At 33.4% G+C, this 18850-nt stretch overlaps 1 protein-coding gene across 12 annotated transcripts in view; it reads left to right on the top strand.

The window, feature by feature from the left end:
* The window catches only part of cnc (NFE2 like bZIP transcription factor cap-n-collar), a 221915-nt gene that overhangs the window by 103914 nt on the left and 99151 nt on the right, over positions 1–18850 (top strand). For all 12 annotated transcript variants that reach the window (XM_031985279.2, XM_031985284.2, XM_031985278.2 and 9 more), the window contains 2 exons: positions 3768–3932; positions 11889–11964. In XM_031985279.2, the coding sequence (XP_031841139.1) occupies positions 3768–3932; positions 11889–11964 (241 nt within the window). The remainder of the gene's footprint in view (positions 1–3767; positions 3933–11888; positions 11965–18850) is intronic.

Raw genomic sequence — 18850 nt, forward strand, 5'->3', positions numbered from 1 at the left:
ATCAGTTCAGATTTCACAGCGAGGAACTAATAGTTAAAGCTGAGAATGACATTTTTTTCATAAATTTATTATTAATACACATACAGTTTTAATATTAGGAAAATAATTATTAAAAAACTTAATAACCTTCGTTTTATAAGCGAAAGACTGAAAACTGAGGAATACCTTATTCGCTCCAAATTCCGGGATTCTAGAGGTAGATAATAATAAATACACTTGAATTTTCAAATTTAGTTTGCTATTTTAAATGTGAAATTACGAAGAACGTATTACGGACTAGCCACGAATTTGTTGCGTTCGCTTCGATTCTAACATGTGCTGGTGACAAACAACAACTTGAAACAATTGAAGATGTATTAGATTAAGTGCTGGGAACGTGTACGAAGTAATATGGACAATCAGCATGTTTATTTCCATAACAACGTAACAAATATGGCTAATATTCTTATTGTTATCCGATTCGCCCCGTGACGCGATTTATTGAATCCTCTGTAACGCGATTAACGCTAAAACTACCAAACGAGTAAGAATTACCCATTCCTAATTTCTTATTTTTGCAATTATTAAAAAGATAACAGATATTTGTCTGAGAAATTATTAAAGAAATTTAGTTAGCAGTAGGAAAACTGAAGCGTGAATCAATTGAAGTTTCAATAGATACACTCCTGGAATTTCTATAGAGTTAATTTAACTGCTCGGTAGTTTAGGGTTAGAATATTCCATCTTACGGGGTTTCGCGTTTTCGAATTTCGCGAGTAAATTCTCTTTTTGATACTGATCCAACTTGTATTAAGTAAGTCCTCTACTTGTAGATTTCTTACGGAAAATCTCGCTTTCATAGTTACTTTTCGACGATATTTTAATTGTGTTATAGGAGATCGTACCCCGTATATGTGACAAATAGGTAATTCTACATCATTTGGTGCTTGTGTGATGGAAATCGAATAACAAATAAGCGATTTGTTGTAAATTCGGTATTTGCATTCATTATTACTTTGCGCAAGAATAATGTTATTCTTTTATGTTTATAAACACTGTCAACATATTTTTTCTGTCTTAATAAAGCAGCGATAAATTAATAAATTGTGTTATTAATAAAAAACGATCCTATGTTTTACACTTTGATTCATGTTGGATTCAGGTTTGTTTAAAAAATTCCCCAAAAACAGGAATAAAAACTTATCGATTCAATAATTACTATTTTTTGAGCGAATTTGTTTGTAAGTGACAGAAGAGCGAAAATATTTCTGCTAATACTAATCTCTAACAAATTCATGGAACTATATAATTTAAGTTTTACAGCACATTCTTTATTACGTAAAACGCTTTAGATTGTATGAATAAATTTATAAAATAAATATAACTATGTAGCTATGTAGATATAAAATTAGGATTCAAACTTGCAGTCACAATTAGGTAGTTTTCCAATAGCAAGAATACTTACGTTATCTCTATATAATAAACAAACCCAGTGTCGCAGCGCAGTTTTAACGAATAAAACTGTTTTATCTAATCGTGTTCTAATTCAATTATTCATTCAATCGTTACAAAAGTCCTACAATCTGATGTTACACTTCAAATAATCATTGTAAAAATAATATCGAAGCTTTGTACTGATTTTATTGAACGTAAATATGTAGGTAAAAACTCTATGGCTCCTGCCGTTCTTTATGGAATGTGCGTAGTAGAAAAACTATATCATTTTTATTGTCATTGCGATATCTACTGTAAATAGACGCTATCTAGTATTTATTTAACCATTTAATCGCTACTTTCATAATGTCATAAAATAAATGTGCATCGTGTCTGCCAATAGAGCTAGCATGTGAAAAGTATAGTTTTCTATTCTTTTAAATTTAACTCTAATTTTAATAATGTATCTATGAACTGTACTTCTCAGTACTTTATATAGGAGAAACTAGGGTAAAAGGGAACACCAATGTTTCTCGTAGATAATATTTCTGCACTGATTAGCAGTCGATCACAAACTATACCGAGGATCCTTAATATTCCAAATATACTTATATACAAAAAACGTTGTAGTTTGATTAGATGTTCTGTATTACTCTACTCTCCCCTACTTCTGTATTATATATATTTCTTAACTTTTGTAACTTAAGAAGTTTAAACTTTCGGAGTTTAAAGAATGCTAAACTTTCAAGTAAATTTTGATTCAGTTGGTACATCGTGCATTTGTGTTCTTTTACATGAATCGTAAAGTGATAATTCTTTTAAAATTGGATGAAAAATTGTAAATGACATTATTTACATTTTCTAAATACCAATAATTTACGTAGGTTAATTTTGTACGTTTCCGTAACGTTTAGGTAATATTTTTCTATAGTGTATGATGCCTTCCATAGATTTCACAAACTTTTTAGTTCAATATTTGATACATTTTTCTTTTGCAGCAGCAACAGAATCTGACAGATTTCATAATTTTTTTGGTAGTGTTAAATGGACCATAATTCACCTCGCAAGTTCAATTTAATTATTACAGGTTACATCAACCGACGAAATAACCTCAGTCGTAAATGACCTCCATTTTGCTGTTTTAGACAATGTTCTGTTCCATTTAAGAAAATTAATGATACTATTTAGTGTAATATCTTTTTGTCACAAAGTATAATAATTTCTGTTATTAATTACCGTTCGTTAAGCAACCCATATTATTGCAAAAGTGATTCTTCCTTGTTTCAAATCGTTTAATATTAACACATCTGGGTTTAATAAAAAATATGAAAGTCTATATAGTTATTCGTAAAATTTAACAAATTACATTTATTGTGCGTTTCAATACGTACACCTATGCAGCTTCGTAATAATACCAAGATTTAAATTAGCGAAGAAAATCTGTAGATTAGTTAACGAGGCTGAATACGAACTCGGCGAAATTGACTCAATTAAAAGCTACGGGCCAGCTGCCTCGACGATTGTGCCTCGTCACGTGATTGATCCCTTTTCCCAGGTTCTTTCTTCTCCTTTCGATCTCCTCTATTTCGAGATGCATCGATACTCGGCCATCATTAATCATGCACTTTTGTACACACTCGTCGATGAAACTCCCTACGAGCGACATCTTGGCCGTAACAAAAATGTCTCTCATGGATCGTGATTCTGACTTTGAACAACGATCGAGACCAAAACTTATTAACTCGTGCCAATAAGGTAGAAGATACGAATAAATAAAATTAATTACTTATTTGATCTTCAAAATATTTTAATTTTAAAGGATAAATTTTGTCCATTTAAGCACGTATGATATTTTGAAACAGTACATTTATAAGTTTGATGAGTTTTAATTAGCTTTTGAATTTACTTGAGTGTTAATACTATTTATAAAATAGTTCATAAGAATTTTTATTTGTATAAACATTCTTAGACTACTAATACACGAATTATTTGTTAACAATATGTACATTGAAGCGTTGAGTATATCATAACAAAGTCTTAATAAACAATTTCTCAAGTGTTAAGTAATGCTGTATAAAGTTTATAAATTTGTTGAAATACTTAGACATTTGTGCAAATTAAGAATAAACACATTAAATAAAACCGTTGTGTATCGTTTAAACTGTTTCCGCCCGAATGTATATAATCGAAGAAACATTAATTTTCTCCGTAAAATTATTGAGTTGAAGAAAATTGTTTTTGTTTCGCATTTTTCATGATGCATTACTATGCCATTATTTTTTATATCATATTTTATACAAAAATTCCCATTCAATTGTACGATTTTTCTAAGATTCTTTAATCTCCTCTTTCAGGACATGGACCTAATCGAAGTGCTTTGGAAACAAGATGTGGACCTGGGTTTCACATTGGTGGAACCAACTGCTACGACGAAAAAAGCGTCCACATCGGAAAAAGAAACCGAGGATGACATTGAGAAACTGAAAGCCCTGGAAGCCATCAATGCGAAAGACGAGAAGGTTTGCAAAATTGGATCTACTCCTATTATTCTTTTCACGTTCGTTTTCTAAACGAGCCGTCCGCGCGTCCTCGGTTACAATGCAGATCGCAAAGTGACTTCAATATCAACGACGCTTTCTTCCGTGTACAGACCACAATTCATTATTAATGACTTATTGTTTATCGAGTGCCGACTACTTTCGGATCTCACATTCCACTGAATGAAACGTTGTCCTCTAAGTGCCAATTAGATTCCTGTTTCGCATAAATTTCACAAGCTGTTTCGACGTTCAATCTTTTTATCTCCGTACCGGGTCAATAGTAAAAGTTCTTGAACATTATATAGCAGACATTTTCATTTGTAACCACTCGTCCGACATTCTATTATTGTTTGAAATACTTTCTAGGTAATAACACTGCATTTATTGAAATTTTCACATTTTCGACTTTCTATGGTCTTACATTCTTCTTAGATAATGTACAAAATGTGTCAATCTTCTGGCTACCATTTCGAAACTGCTAAAATTAAATCATGATAAACTGCACAATCAGATAGATTCTACTTATTTTAATTTCATTCTCAATATGCATTATTCTAGAATCCGATGTTATTCTTTATTTGGCATTATCCAAACTTCTTTGTAGTGGGCATTTTGTTATATCTGGAACACACATTATTGTTTTCTTTTCATAGTAGAAACGAAGCCTTGTGAAAATTTAACCAGTTAACTGCGTTCGACGAGTGTACACGTTATCATAAAATTAGAATGATACTAATTCTTCCAACGATGCGTTATTTTTTTTTCAGATAAACGTGTAATTCTTCTTTGCTCTGTTTTTTCATTAAATATATTCTAGGTGCATTCGTGCTGTGTTTTCAAACTAAATTTTACAGTTAACAGATTAATGTTAGCACCTGAACAAATTTTTCATTGTTAAGAGAGACACTTATTGAATCATTAAAAGTAGCAATAGCACCATTGGAACATCTCTTGTTCTACGACTTTGATAAAAGTAACTTACTCACTTGTATTATATGCTTCCCCTTTTATTTCGAGAGAAGTATTAAGCACGTGAAATAGTTCTTTAAAACGAAACCTTCGTTCACCGAAAACCTCGAGCAAAGAAAAAAGCCACGATTTGATCATATTAATACTCGGGTAGACATGACCATGAGAAGCAAGCGATCCGTGTCGATAGATCAATATCGATTCGTGAAGTCGACGGTGAGGCATTAAACAAAGGTGACGCCACTCGCTTGGCTAACAGAAGAATTCGGCACTCGGGGTGGCTATCTCTTTACAATCTCTCGGCTGACTGTTCCGACCCGTATAAAAATTGTACGGATTGTGCCTATAGAAGACGCGCATTAGGTCGTCTCATAAATAATGTTTGTTCGTTTTCCAACAATTCACATTTTAAATATGAGTGAACAATCATTAGTAATTATTTCACAAAAATTTATACATAGGGAGAGTTAATTTTCCGCATGCACAATGATTTTGGACAATTCAACACTCAAATTTTGAAAGTTAACTGGCTTACGTTTTGAAGAAAAGTTCGAAAGAATGTTTGATTACATTTCACTAGAAAAAGCATTCACTTCAAATTCTTCGAGAATGCTGCATGTATAAATAACACTCGTTTCCTTGGTATTATCATTTACTGTAATTTTCACGTAATCGTTTCATATAGAGTTTTGATGTGGATATTTCGATAAAATGAATAGAAAGATTTTGTATTTATACTATTACTATTATGTTCAGATATTAACAAGTTTAGATAACAAAGACAGTTATATTTAAAATTTTACTAAGATTTATCTTACCATTTCATAATTGAATCGTCAACTGTCAATAACGTGGAAAATTGAAGAAGCTATACAATGGTCGTATCATATACTGTAGAATATTAGGTACAATCGAAAATTTGACAACACATGCATAAGAAGATTGACAATGTTCAATGATTTTATAAAAAGTTATCACAGAAACTTCATTTGAAAAACTAAAGACAACTGAAAACTACGTAACAAAGTTATTTCTTTCTATTTGTGTGTAATCATGATAATAAAAATGTAACTTGCCTGCTTAAGAAACCTATCCAAATTGAAGTTGGCTTCCCGAACGCGAGCATCTTTTAATTCTTATCGGTCCTCCGCATGTGGCTCCCGTTGTAAGTAGTAATCGGTCAAACACAGATCAGTCAAAGAAATAATCCTGCAGAACCCGTGGGAGCCATGTTCGGCAGACACCAAAGAGATTAGGCGGCTAGGAGGAATCATCCTACGCGCCTTTGGATAGGATCTCGGTTGGTGCTTTAAACCCCATAGTATCGGCTTTTGATCTTGTCTTTCCTTTAATTCCTCGTACGCGAGGATACTTTAAAATCTTCGATTCTTATCGTATTCTTCCAAGCGAGCCCTCTTGCTTTCTTCTTTCAGATCGCACTATAATTAAGAGCTTGTAGAAAAATTCTCTATATGCCTCAAGAACTGTTTTCAGAAAAACATCAAACAAAAAATTTTCGGACAAGTAATTCAAATTTCGTTTAACATTTATAAATATAGTGCCAATGGAGAGAGCTTCCTCTTGCATCTTCATAAAATATAAACATAAAATATAAAGTAAGTAGTTTTTATGTTATTAATTTGAACTCCTCTTTTTTCAATTTCAAGCGAAATACTGTACTGTTCGTTCATTTTATTATTTCATTATTTTAATGTTAGCTCATTTATGTGCAGTTACAACGTATAACGTTGAAAGTATGCTTATGGTATTCATTTCAAACATTTTACTCATGCAAGAGTACAGTTTAAAGAAATGTTACCATCATATGATACATAAGCAAAAAGTGGTTGTGTACTTCATATAGTGTTACTTTCGTAAAATCATTCGCCAAATAGTTTCAAGCGTTGCACTTTCGGTCTGATGGTAATTTAATTAAACAAACCGCAGATATATCGTTGAACGATTGATTTTATTCACTTTCCATTCTACGGTGCAACTTTTTCAACGTCGATTTCCTCCGTCCGGCGCGTTTCGGTCGATGGGCACGAAGAGCATTTAAGGATCCAGGAGATTCGAGGCTACGAGAGCTCATCCATACTATGGTCACCGACAATGACGTTGCATCGCCGTTCTGGGCGGGTAGCCCATCAGACTTCTCGACGTTCTTCTCTTCCCTTCTCTCCCGGCATCTTCTCTTCGTTTCTCCGTTCTTCTCACGACCTTCGGTAGTCGGTGATCCTTCCTTCTTTTTCCGCATCGCTATCTGCCCGCTTCGTCTCTTGGATTCTTCCTCCTCGAAGATCGCATTGTTCCAGCGGGTTCCACCTTTGTGAAGGTACATCCCGATCGAAACTGAACACATCGATCCACAGTGTGGTTCGCGAACAGTCGAGAACAAAGGGGACTCTAGTCACCTGTCCTATCTCCCCCCGACTTCTTTCGCCGCATATTGACAACCATTGTTTCAGAACGTAATTTTCAGATACCTTCATCTAAAAGGGTGGCTTATTCCGCGAAAGTCCAGAAAGGTACTACTTTTTAGAGGAAGATGGGAAGTTGACTGATCCTGCTGTAATTTTCATTAGTATTTTCAGTATTTAACCAGATAACTGCGTTTGACGAATATACACGTAATCTTAAAACTGTAAATGGTGCTAACTTTTTTAACGGTGGATTACTTACTTTTTTAGACAAACATGTAATTCTTTTTCGTTTCACTTCTGCTTCCCGTTACATTATATTATAAGTACATTTCGCCTGCATTTGACGAGTATACACTTTATTATTTAATTTTATTGTGCGCACAATAAAAGATTCTTGAAACTAAATTCGAGATTTAACGAGTTAACGAGCTCACGTGTACACAATTAGCGAATGTTCCATGGTTTCGTATATTATTTCTTCGTAATATTGTATTATTGACGTCATCCATTTGGTTTATAAAAGAAGCAGTTGAATGACCCTAAGATAAACAATATGTTATTAAATTTATACGACTAAAGTTTTTATTTGATAATTATATATTATATAAGAATTACTTACTACTCCTATTTTCTCGAATAATTAAAAAAAATCTACTTATATATTGTTCATGTTTTTGACTAGAAATTTTAGTGCAGGGAATTAAAATATTATCTAATTCCTTTTTCGAATTCATTTCCGCAGTATACACCTATATAAATATAGTACAAGACACATTCGTTATATGGTGATGTAGATATAGATTGACTTGCATTATTAATAAAACTTCAAACCATCTGGCTTTGATGTAGTAAGTAATTACATCAAACTTTTCTTCTTCCTTTAAATGAATTGTATATATTTATTTTCCATTGCAAATTACTCAGTAAATATGAATCTTGCTTCTTTATGTTATAGTATTAAAAGTAATGGGTTTTAAATTACCTTAATTTACATGAAACATTCATCTATTATTTCGTAAAGTTTGTGCATGCCTTTTAATAGGTAATGGATAATTTAAATTTCAATCAACGGATGATTGTTTGACCTACTGTTCGATAAAAATCTTCGAATTGTATTATAATGTAGAAGATATGTCGTTCTGTCACCTCCTTGCTTTTGCCTGTCAGATCAGGATCATACAAATCACCCAATCTATAAAATAGAATTATGTCATATGCGACTTCCTTATTTACAATAAGACGACAGTTTTTTCACAGAGTCCTGCTTTAATAGAGAAAACAATTGAAATCGTATAAGCAACGTAATCTCTGTTGCAAATGGTAATTAAAAATAATATACGAACAAAATATATTATTCTGTAATATTTTTAACACAATCGTAAAGAAAACGAATTACCTAAGCATCTAAAAAAAATGAACTGCACATCTTGTTGTCAGTCAGTTTCCTGTATGATACCCTACGGAGATCGAGAATCATCATTAAATTGAAAATTCACAAACTAATTAAATAGCTCACAAACTAATTAACGAAGATTCCACGTGACCGACACGAATTTTTAATTCTTCAGCTGGCGTAAGATTTAAACGATCCACGTTCGCTTCGGCGATGGTTTCCATTACGGTGACTGGCTTTCCCGCCTCACCGAGAAACGGACTTCTTCGATCGGTTTAATAGAATGTTGGCGGAGAGGGAAAGAAGTATCAGGATCAAGGAGAAGACACGATTGCGTAATCCAGCATGAAGGGGAGGGTTTCGGAAACAAGGCGCGACGTGGCCTATCCGTCCCACTCCGTGCAACTATCTAAAGTGTATTCATAAAACCATTAAAACTGGCAGCGCGTTCATTTGTTCACCGGGACGCAATCGCCGCGGAGGGTTCGCCGAAATGATAGATGTGTAGCATCTCCCGGCACGAGGGGCGCCATCGATGGACCAAATTCGAGGGAAGAGGGTTAGGGTGAGGGAGAAGGAAGCCGGTTGGCCGCACGACCGATGGGGAGAGAAAGGAACCTGAACAAAAAGAGAGGGGAGGCCAGACCCAGAGAGATTGGAGCAGCATGGCAGAGGGATTCCGAGGGACGTATTGATGGTCCTGGAAATTGAAAACGCGCCCAGCGAACCGAAGTGGGTTCAGCCTCCATCTCTTCCCTGATTATTTCTGTTGGATGAAATTTCAGAACAAAATGGCGGTCGCTTCCGTGACATCGCGTGCTTCGATATTCTTCCGATTACACGCTGTATTCAGGTTTCCGAACATTTATCCCTTTTCATTCATAACATATTTCGTTTCATTGTTTCTGTGTTCGTCTACTTTTAAGGAGGAACATGATTGTCTACTTACGGTGGATATTAACGTGGTTTTCAGAAAGTTTCGAATGGTACAGAACATTGTGTAGTTTCATTGGTTACTCTTCAAGTTAGAGGAAACTCGATATGCAAGTTGTTTTGGTTTAATTAGGCATAGATTAATGCTAAAAGGAAACTTCGTTTTCCATGAAAACGGTGATACAGTTTTTATTTTTGCAGCTGTGAAATATTTCTTACAGAAACTTGGGCTTCTGCTGTTTGTCGAAACGTTGACAATAGTGTAGATTATCGGAGATTGTAAAATATCTTCAGTGCGGTTTCATAGTAATGTGAAATAAGTGAATTTGAAAGTTTCAAATTTAGAGAATCACAATTGAATCCAGGTCAAAAGTGCCAGAATCGGCGCCATGTGAAATCGAAAAGATGACAGGTTACGAATTATTCGCGAAGTCGTGACTGGCACCAACCTGGTGACTTCAATAGCGTATTCGACAGTCACGGTGGCCCATTGATTTCATAGTTATCTGAAGGAAACGAGGTAAATTCAGAATGTATTGTTGATCGACGTCGTGGTTAAAATAACTGACACTAATAACCAAAAGAACTTAATGTTATGTAATTATGCCATTCATTTACAATGAGAAAAAACTTTTCCGAGCAACTAATTATATTGATAAAAATGAATTTAGTCCTATTTACATAAATAAAAAGTAATTATGTAGTTGTTATTTACGTTATTTAAGAAATACTCGCTATAAACAATATTTTTTTCTTCTGTAAACAATGTCTTTCTTAATTTTTTAATTAATTTCTTTCCTATTTCGTTCACACATGAAATTTTGATAAGAAAAATATAAATTCAACTTTATGATGCAATATTCTATTTCTTTTCTATTATTTTATATAAAAGTGAACAATATTTTCTGAACAATTAAATTATCGATTAATAATAAGTAGATTGTCAGTTAAAATACTAATTTCTTATTTGTAGAAGCAGTTTTGCCTTATTTGCTTTTTTTAGTTGCCCAGCAGATCCGAAAAGTACATATATTGACATACGCTGAGCCTAAAAAGCTTAACACTAAAACTACCAAACTGTTTGTTCCCGATTTTTTTCTTTTGCAATTATTAAAAAGATAACAGATGTTTCTCTAAGAAATTATTAAAAAAACTGATTTAGCAGTACGCAAACTGAATTATAAACCAACTAAAGTCTCGATACATGCACTCTTGAAGTTTCTATAGAGGAATTGTAAACAGTCAGTTTAACTGCTCGATGGATTCAGTGTTAAACACGAAACACTGGTAGCTGTAGATACGTACCTAGTATGAGTATGGATATGTGGATTGTTTTCAGCGCGCTACTGTAGCGCACTTAATTTCGTTTCGTGGAAGTTGGTTGATCGAAACGCGCGGGAATTGATCGAACTTTGTATTCATAACCCCGGGTCTTCGGATAACGCACCACTCAACAACGATACATCACGCAGAATGAAAAAGAGACTGAAGCAACGGTAGAAGGGTATGAAAAGCGGCAGGTAGAATGGGTAGAAGAGAGAGAAGCTAGTGGTTGGATAGCCACTATCAGAGAGTCGCTATGATTAATGATCGACTACAATGCTGTTTTCATTAAACTCATTTCACTGCAGCTCGTATATAACACTGACATGGCCGACCTATGGCCTCGAGCGTATGAGCGCCCTTTGGTCCTTTCTCACATGGCTGTTAGGATCCCTTGATTATGACATTTCTATGATCGTCGACCTTCAAGGTCTCCGATGCCATCCAATTAAATTCGATCATTGTCACGCGAACGACGTGATCCTTTGATTATCAACGAGAAAGCGTCTTGATTCAGAGTCGAAAGCGATCGCCAAATTTGAAAATAACTTCATTTCTAAATAAGCTTGAAATCCGATACGGCCGCTCTTGCTTCTTTCATATTTTCAAGAAGATCGAATTCAACAGTTCTAAGAAATTACATCAAGTTCTTAAAATTTTTCAGTCGGAGAGCAATTTAATTATTGTTTTGTACACCTGAACTATATTGTTTGATGAAATTTAGAATTCTTTTTAATTACAGTCACTTTGAAAATTTCAAACTTTTATTATGTACAATGTATTGTAATGTAATGAGTCTCTGTTTGAAAGAACACTGGAGTCTAATTGTTTAGCAGACCAAGAGTTATTCGTTCCTTCAAGTTCACATGCGATGAACGAAATCTTCATTTCCAGAAAGATACAAAGGAGTTTGAAACCCAAGAAGATGACCCATGGGCAGGTCTTCCTTATACTGTCGATCTTGAAACTGGTACGTATAAAAAATTTTTTTATATATTTTTAAAAAATTTCATTCAAAATTTATATCGAAACCTAAGAAATATGCTTTAATTAAAGTTTTTATATCAATAACTTATAAGTCAAATTGCATTTTGAAGCAATAATTTATGTTGTATGCAATTGTTAAAGTATATTTCACCTAAATTACTTAATTGGAGTAAAGCCTAATCGGAGTTAAATATTATACTTATAGGAAAAATAATTTGTGAAAATTCCTTTTTATAAAAATTCAGTACCGAATATAATATTTAGTATAGGTAAATAGAATTTTACAAATAGAAATAGGTAGCCTATTACAGCAAGTATCTAGGTAAGTATGCTTCTATCTATATTTATCTTTCTTCGAGATGCTTAAAAAATATTGCAATAGGCTCTAATACGGATCTATAGCTTGAATTTCTTATTTAAATGTTTCGTTATGAAACTATCTGTATACTGGAGTTAAAACATGACACTTACTTCAGATTTTGTTAAAAGTTTTGACCAAAAAATATTTGTAATGAATTGCGAATATATCTATATATAACGCATTTATACACTGCTTCGCCTCAATTTTCCTATGAATATCTGATTTAAAGGGTCAATGAAGTATGATAGTCACAGTTCACGCACATATATTAACCGATTCAATACATTAATAAAATCCAACGACAGTTGAATAGTAGCTCCTTGTATTCGAAGCGTGTCAAATTAATACTGCAATTTGTAAGAGCCAATTTGAACGTTCACTGCAATAAAAGACTTGACCGCACCTGGCCGCACCTTTCGCGAGTCTAATTACCATAAACGTGCCGGTTAAATGTGCCCGTTGACCATTTTCTTGGACAATGCATTTTCACGTCAATTAAACATTGACAATTACATAGTAGCAACGAGAAAAAGTGCAGAAATTAGAAATCAACTTCCATTCTCATTAAACGGTTTATTAAATTACCTATTTGTTACTATTTGGTATAATACATAGATTACTAAACATTATTTAATTTAACACATATTGTATCTGTTTGTAAACATATTTCGAACGTTTATGCAGGTTCAGGCGTTGAAAACTATTTTAAAACACTAACAAGATGGATATAATAAATTTTTTCCAATGAACAACTTGAGAGGGATGAAATAAAGTAAAAAATTTAATAAACCTTCATTATTAGTCTTTTACTCGTAACCAGCTATATAAAATAAGACATATTATTTCAATAACAAATTCAGGATCTTTTTATTTATGTGTTTTATTTCATTTGAAAATATAATTCTTACAATGTAGAGTAATTTTATTATATGATATTCAAGATTATTTAAATTTTAGATAGCTCACATGTTAGATGGCATATTATTACGACTAGGAAAATACCAAATTAAATATTGTATATTTGTTTAACATTTATAGTGTACAATTCGTATATGTACTAACATTATGTTGTTTATCTATACAAGAATAATTTTATACACAAACTCGAACATTTTCAATGACTATTGTCATTGAATTATTTGGAGTTATTACGTTATTTGATGTAAAGTAATCTCGAGCTTCGAAATCGAATCGAATCGAAATAGTTTTCATCGTTTTTTTATGTCAAAGATGGCTCAGTAAATAAAATTGCACATAGAATTACACAATTATAATGCTTAGGAGTTTTCCACAGAAAAATATTTCAGTCACCTTTATAATTGTGATATTAAGATACAATATTATTGGTTCTTCTGACAATAATAAGTTAAATAAACAGATTTTATTCTTTTAATAAATATTTAAATTCCTAAAACAAACATAATTTAATACTAAAAAATTATTGGAACCATCAGCTGCGTTATACCGTTTCAAATTTATGAAGCACGAACTATATCCTTACATAGTAGCCTAGAGTGCATATGAAAAAAACCAACAGCTTTTAAAATAAAAGCAAATTCAATAATCGTGCATTACAAAAAAGAAACAAACCTCTATTCCAAACGAACCAAATCTAACTGTTCAATTAAATAATTTTAAAACAGATAGAACGTATCATGATAATATCGATCGCGTAATCTAGTGACCGCCCATATGCCGCTAACGGAAACGGTCAGGCAAAAACCACGTAAAATCCGTCGGGTCGAATTTGCGTGAAGGTACGAAGGTAACGAATAAGAAAACTGAATAGAATCCTGGATGCGGAGAGCGCAGCATTTACTACCTGGCTGCCACGGTGCATTCTGTCCAGGCACGCGATCACGAATTTTCAGAACCAGATTACCAGTTCCGTAAGACTCGGGGAGTGGCCTCAGAAACGCCCTCGCTACCTTCATCCCTCCCTTGGCATCCGAGCCCACCATCCTGGCCAGCCAGCCAGCCCTTCGCGCTCGGTTCCCCTTCTTCTCTGCATTTAATTACTTTGCGTCGCGACGGCGACGGGCAGAGAGTGCGCCTAGCCCGCCGCCGCCGCCGCCGCCGCCGCCGCCGCCGCCGCCGCCGCCGCCTCCACCGCACCGCTCCGCACTCCGTGATCCACTCTACGTCGTGTTTCGTATCGACGCTTGACGAAGGTTCGCTCGTTAAAACCTTTTTAAAATGTCGGCGTATCCGCGAACCTCTTCCTTTTTTATTCACCGGGAAAAGCAAAAAATCTGTCTTCGCTGATCCTTTTAGTAAAAGCAACCTGCCGATAGCTACGATCGCTCGATAGTTTTCGACCGTTGTGGCGGAAGAATACGTAGGCGTAAAGATTGTAAACGTAAGCGATCGCCGATGATGATAATGGAAATAGAACCGCGCGGTTTGATTTTGCGAAGGAAACGCTGTATGTCATCGGATATCTGAAAATCTGACCGTTTTATTATCTGAATGGACTGATTTTTTAGAATAGATGCATTCTGTTATCGTACGGCTACCGGGTGTCCTGAAAGCTTTGTTTAAATGTTACTGGTGCGTATTACTGTTGAGAATGTGACTAAATTTTATGTTAAAAATATGAATTATCGCTTTATTAAAAGATTATAGGAAAATATGATACGTAATTCAGTATCTGTAAGTTTATTGGCATCTATAAGTCTATAATACCGAATTTAATATAAATTGAATCTTTTTTATTATTTAAAGCTTAATCGAAACTCTCAGCAGAGATTATAAAGCTATACTTGAAATTTACATAATGTGTAACAATCATCTTTTCATAGAATGCTATAGAATACCTATAATTAATATTATACTTATGCACTTGAATATTCAGTTCGTGGAGCAACGATCTAATGAAATTGAATTTCTTCTGAATTTTGTGTAATTTTATCACATTAATTTTTATTCTTCCGATTATATAATGTACTTTTTAAATTTCAGTTATTTAATTCGCTCGTATTCTCACTTCATAAGATGTAAGGAAATTGAAATTAAATAACTTCGTATTGTAGTGTACGATTTTCAGAAGTTACTTAATGTCTTTCTCTATCTGATCGACCTTAACAATTCAATTTTAAATAATAAATTTACATTATTTAACATGCAAAAAGATGGCGATGTACCTATAAATATTTAAATAAAATATATTAATATTCCAAAAGCACATTCACTTATCTGAACAGTTTTTATATAGTTCGGATATTGAGAGTTCTACTGTAGGAGTTATTTATGAATCATTCGTGATCACGGAAGTTATTTGTACAAAAACTGACCGCCAGAAAAATGTTTAATTTAATGTCTAATACAAATTTGTTCAAAAGTTTAATAGCGTAATGGTTTTCGTCACGGTCTTCTGGAGAAATGTTATTAATCCGAGCAAAATAATTTCCCATGCATGAAACGAGTCTCACGGCACAATAAATCCGATGTTACGGTTTTATTTTTATCATCAGGTTGATTGACTTTTTAATTAACCACTCCTGCCTATCAAGTTACGTAGTTACACTACATATAAGCGTACAATCGCTACTGACAAAGATTATCCCAAGAAAATGCATGCTATTATATGCACTTGAAAAAAATATGAGTGGCACACGACTTGCATAACGTTCCATCGAGTGAGGGGTAGTCAAAGAAGGAAGAGGAATGAATTAAAGAGGAAACGCTTCTTATCTGCTTCGTGATTACTGATTTTTGCATAAAATTTATTATCCAACAACATTAGAAATATACTTCCCTTGTAAATATTATAAAACAGATCCTATAAATTTGGAAAATTTTCAGGAAGATATTAAATCATAAAAGAACTTTAGTTACAGTAATGTTTTAAGGTAATATTTATTTTATTCCATAATACATCGAATTATATGTAATAAAATTATATCTTTTCGTTTACATACTACATATTCATTAAATTACAAGATTTGAAGATTTGGTTTAAAAAAATTATTTACATCGAAAAATCTATTGCAAATACGACACGTTTTTATATAACAGAATACAAAGATATGCACTACATTAAGAGAATAATTATGTAAATATCACCTATAGATAAATACCTACCTGAATATCTTCTTATACATTGTATAACATTAATGAAATATTACGTTTCCCTCTTAAAACCATTAATTCATGAATTTATTTACATTGACATATAGTTTCCTTCTGAATTTATCATAATATGAGTTGAACGAAACGGTTATGCATTATAGATGATGTGAACGCGCCTTATCGTTGAGCATCGGGTACGAATCTAATAACTTTGAAATGTTTTTAGTACTACTGAATACTGATTTTTATAACTATCCTTAAGTATATCAAAATGTTAACCTATCAGAAAATCTTAGATAACGATCGCTGAAATTTATTACAATTCATAGTACGCTAATTTGTTCTGCCGCACCAAGTAGTTGGTTCTATATAGAAAATTAATTCGATTCCACAATAAGTTCGTTTTACAAAGCGGCGGCCAAGCTAACAAGAGCACCGGAGCTCATTACGTGGCTATCGCGTTGTCGATCGATCGAGTCTACTCGACGTACGGCATTGTGTGATTAATGAGTCGCTTGGAAAAAGAAAGCACAAATTCTTTGAGCGCCGCTATTCTTTAGAGTTTAATAAGGGAACACGAAGAATAACATTAAACGAACTGCAGCCGACAATACAATTTTCAAAATTTTTCCTATCGGAAGTGGACAGAATAGAAAGGCAATTGTACTGAACCTTACGTGGAACCAATGTAAAGTACTCAAGATATTCTGTAAGTAGTGGTTTAACGTAAAAAAGTATGATAACAGCCAAAAGATAATATAAATCAATAGATAAAATTAAATTAAATTAATAATATAAATTAAAGATAATATAAAGATAAGATAAATAGAATACAATTTTTATTATGTATTAGATCGTGTAATATGAAATGTCGGATTTTTCTTCTCATAAATGTTTGTACCCCTGTTGTTATTCCCTTGTTTTTCATATGACCTTTTAAACAGTTTCATTACCAATTATTAGAGTAAATTTTTGCAAAACAGTTTTTCCGAATTGTGCATAATAACTATTTCTTGCATCGTTCCCTGAAAACATAGATACCGTCAACATTCGTGTAATTTCCATATATGAATTCGTTTCGGTGATGTTTCTTTACGGAATGAGCCGCGTATTAATAACAAGTGTATGAAAAAATGTTGTTTCTAAGCTTTAACTATTAGTTTTTCGCTGTTAAATCTGAACTAATCCAATGCGCCTCGGTCTGCCCTACCAACAAGTGTATTGAATAAATATCAGGTTTTCTCGAAAACTAGGTCTCAAATGAGAAAACTTTATCCCATATTTTCTCAATTGTAAATGCAGTTATAGTACGTACAAGATTGCTGAAACAATGAATTTGATGAATGTACATAGTTGCCGTTGTGATCCGATTAACGTACAGATTACTTCTGCACACTCTGAAAATCTGGTTACGTGTCTGGTGAGAAAGTTCAGTTACACCTTCCCCGCGTACGAATTGCAAAACGAAATTGTTGTTGTCGACTACAAAGTTGCATTGGAAAGAACGCTTTGCAATTATATGTAAATTTATTCCCAACACGCGATTCTAATACTATTACAAATCGTTTCCTGCGGTTACATGGACATGGTTCGGGCGAATCGCGATCTTCACGCACGAGGCTGGTGCTTTCGTGAAAAGGAACGAGAGGAAAAGGAAAGTAAAAAGGCACCGTATATTACCGCCGACATACAAGGCGCTTGTACCAATTTGAACGAAGCATGATGGATTACACGGTGGATCTTATAAAAAGTTTACATCCACGGAATAAATTATCATAGCATTGTCTCGCCGCGAATACTTTGGGTGCGCCGCTCGCGCGCGACTCTGTCCGATCGGCACGGTACATTTTTCTTTATCTTACATTCGACATTTGTCACAATTAAAAAGCTCTCCGCTTCAGTTGCATTGACAAACGTGTCACTAGTTACAAGATTTCGTAAAGGATTTGAATATGAATATTTAATGAAATGATTTATTGTAGATTCATATTTTGATTTATCATTAAATAATGTAACTTTTATTGTCTATGTTTAGTAATTTTATCGTCCATTAGTAGTTTTTGAATATTATAATTTACTTTATTTTTTTAATAGAAAACTATCTTATCTACAATATATCCTAATGTTACACTGATACTTATCGAAAGTAACGCTTATGATTAAACTTACCTATTGTTAGACATTGCTCGTGAATTGTATTGTTGGAAATATGTTTACAATAAAATGTATTTTTAGTATTTTCTTGGAAAGATAAACTGACTATTTTTCAATTTTCTATTTCTTTGCATTTAAGTGGTTATTAACTGTTTGGCGGTTTCAAAGATAACGAATAAATTGTTACATAATCATTAAATGATATCTAACAATTTGTTGGGTGAGTTATAAAAATTTACACGATCGATCCATTGTATCAAAATGAACACAGAATATAATGATA

The sequence above is a fragment of the Nomia melanderi genome, chromosome 2 (genome assembly GCF_051020985.1).
Source record: "Nomia melanderi isolate GNS246 chromosome 2, iyNomMela1, whole genome shotgun sequence".
Classification (NCBI taxonomy): Eukaryota; Metazoa; Arthropoda; class Insecta; order Hymenoptera; family Halictidae; genus Nomia; species Nomia melanderi.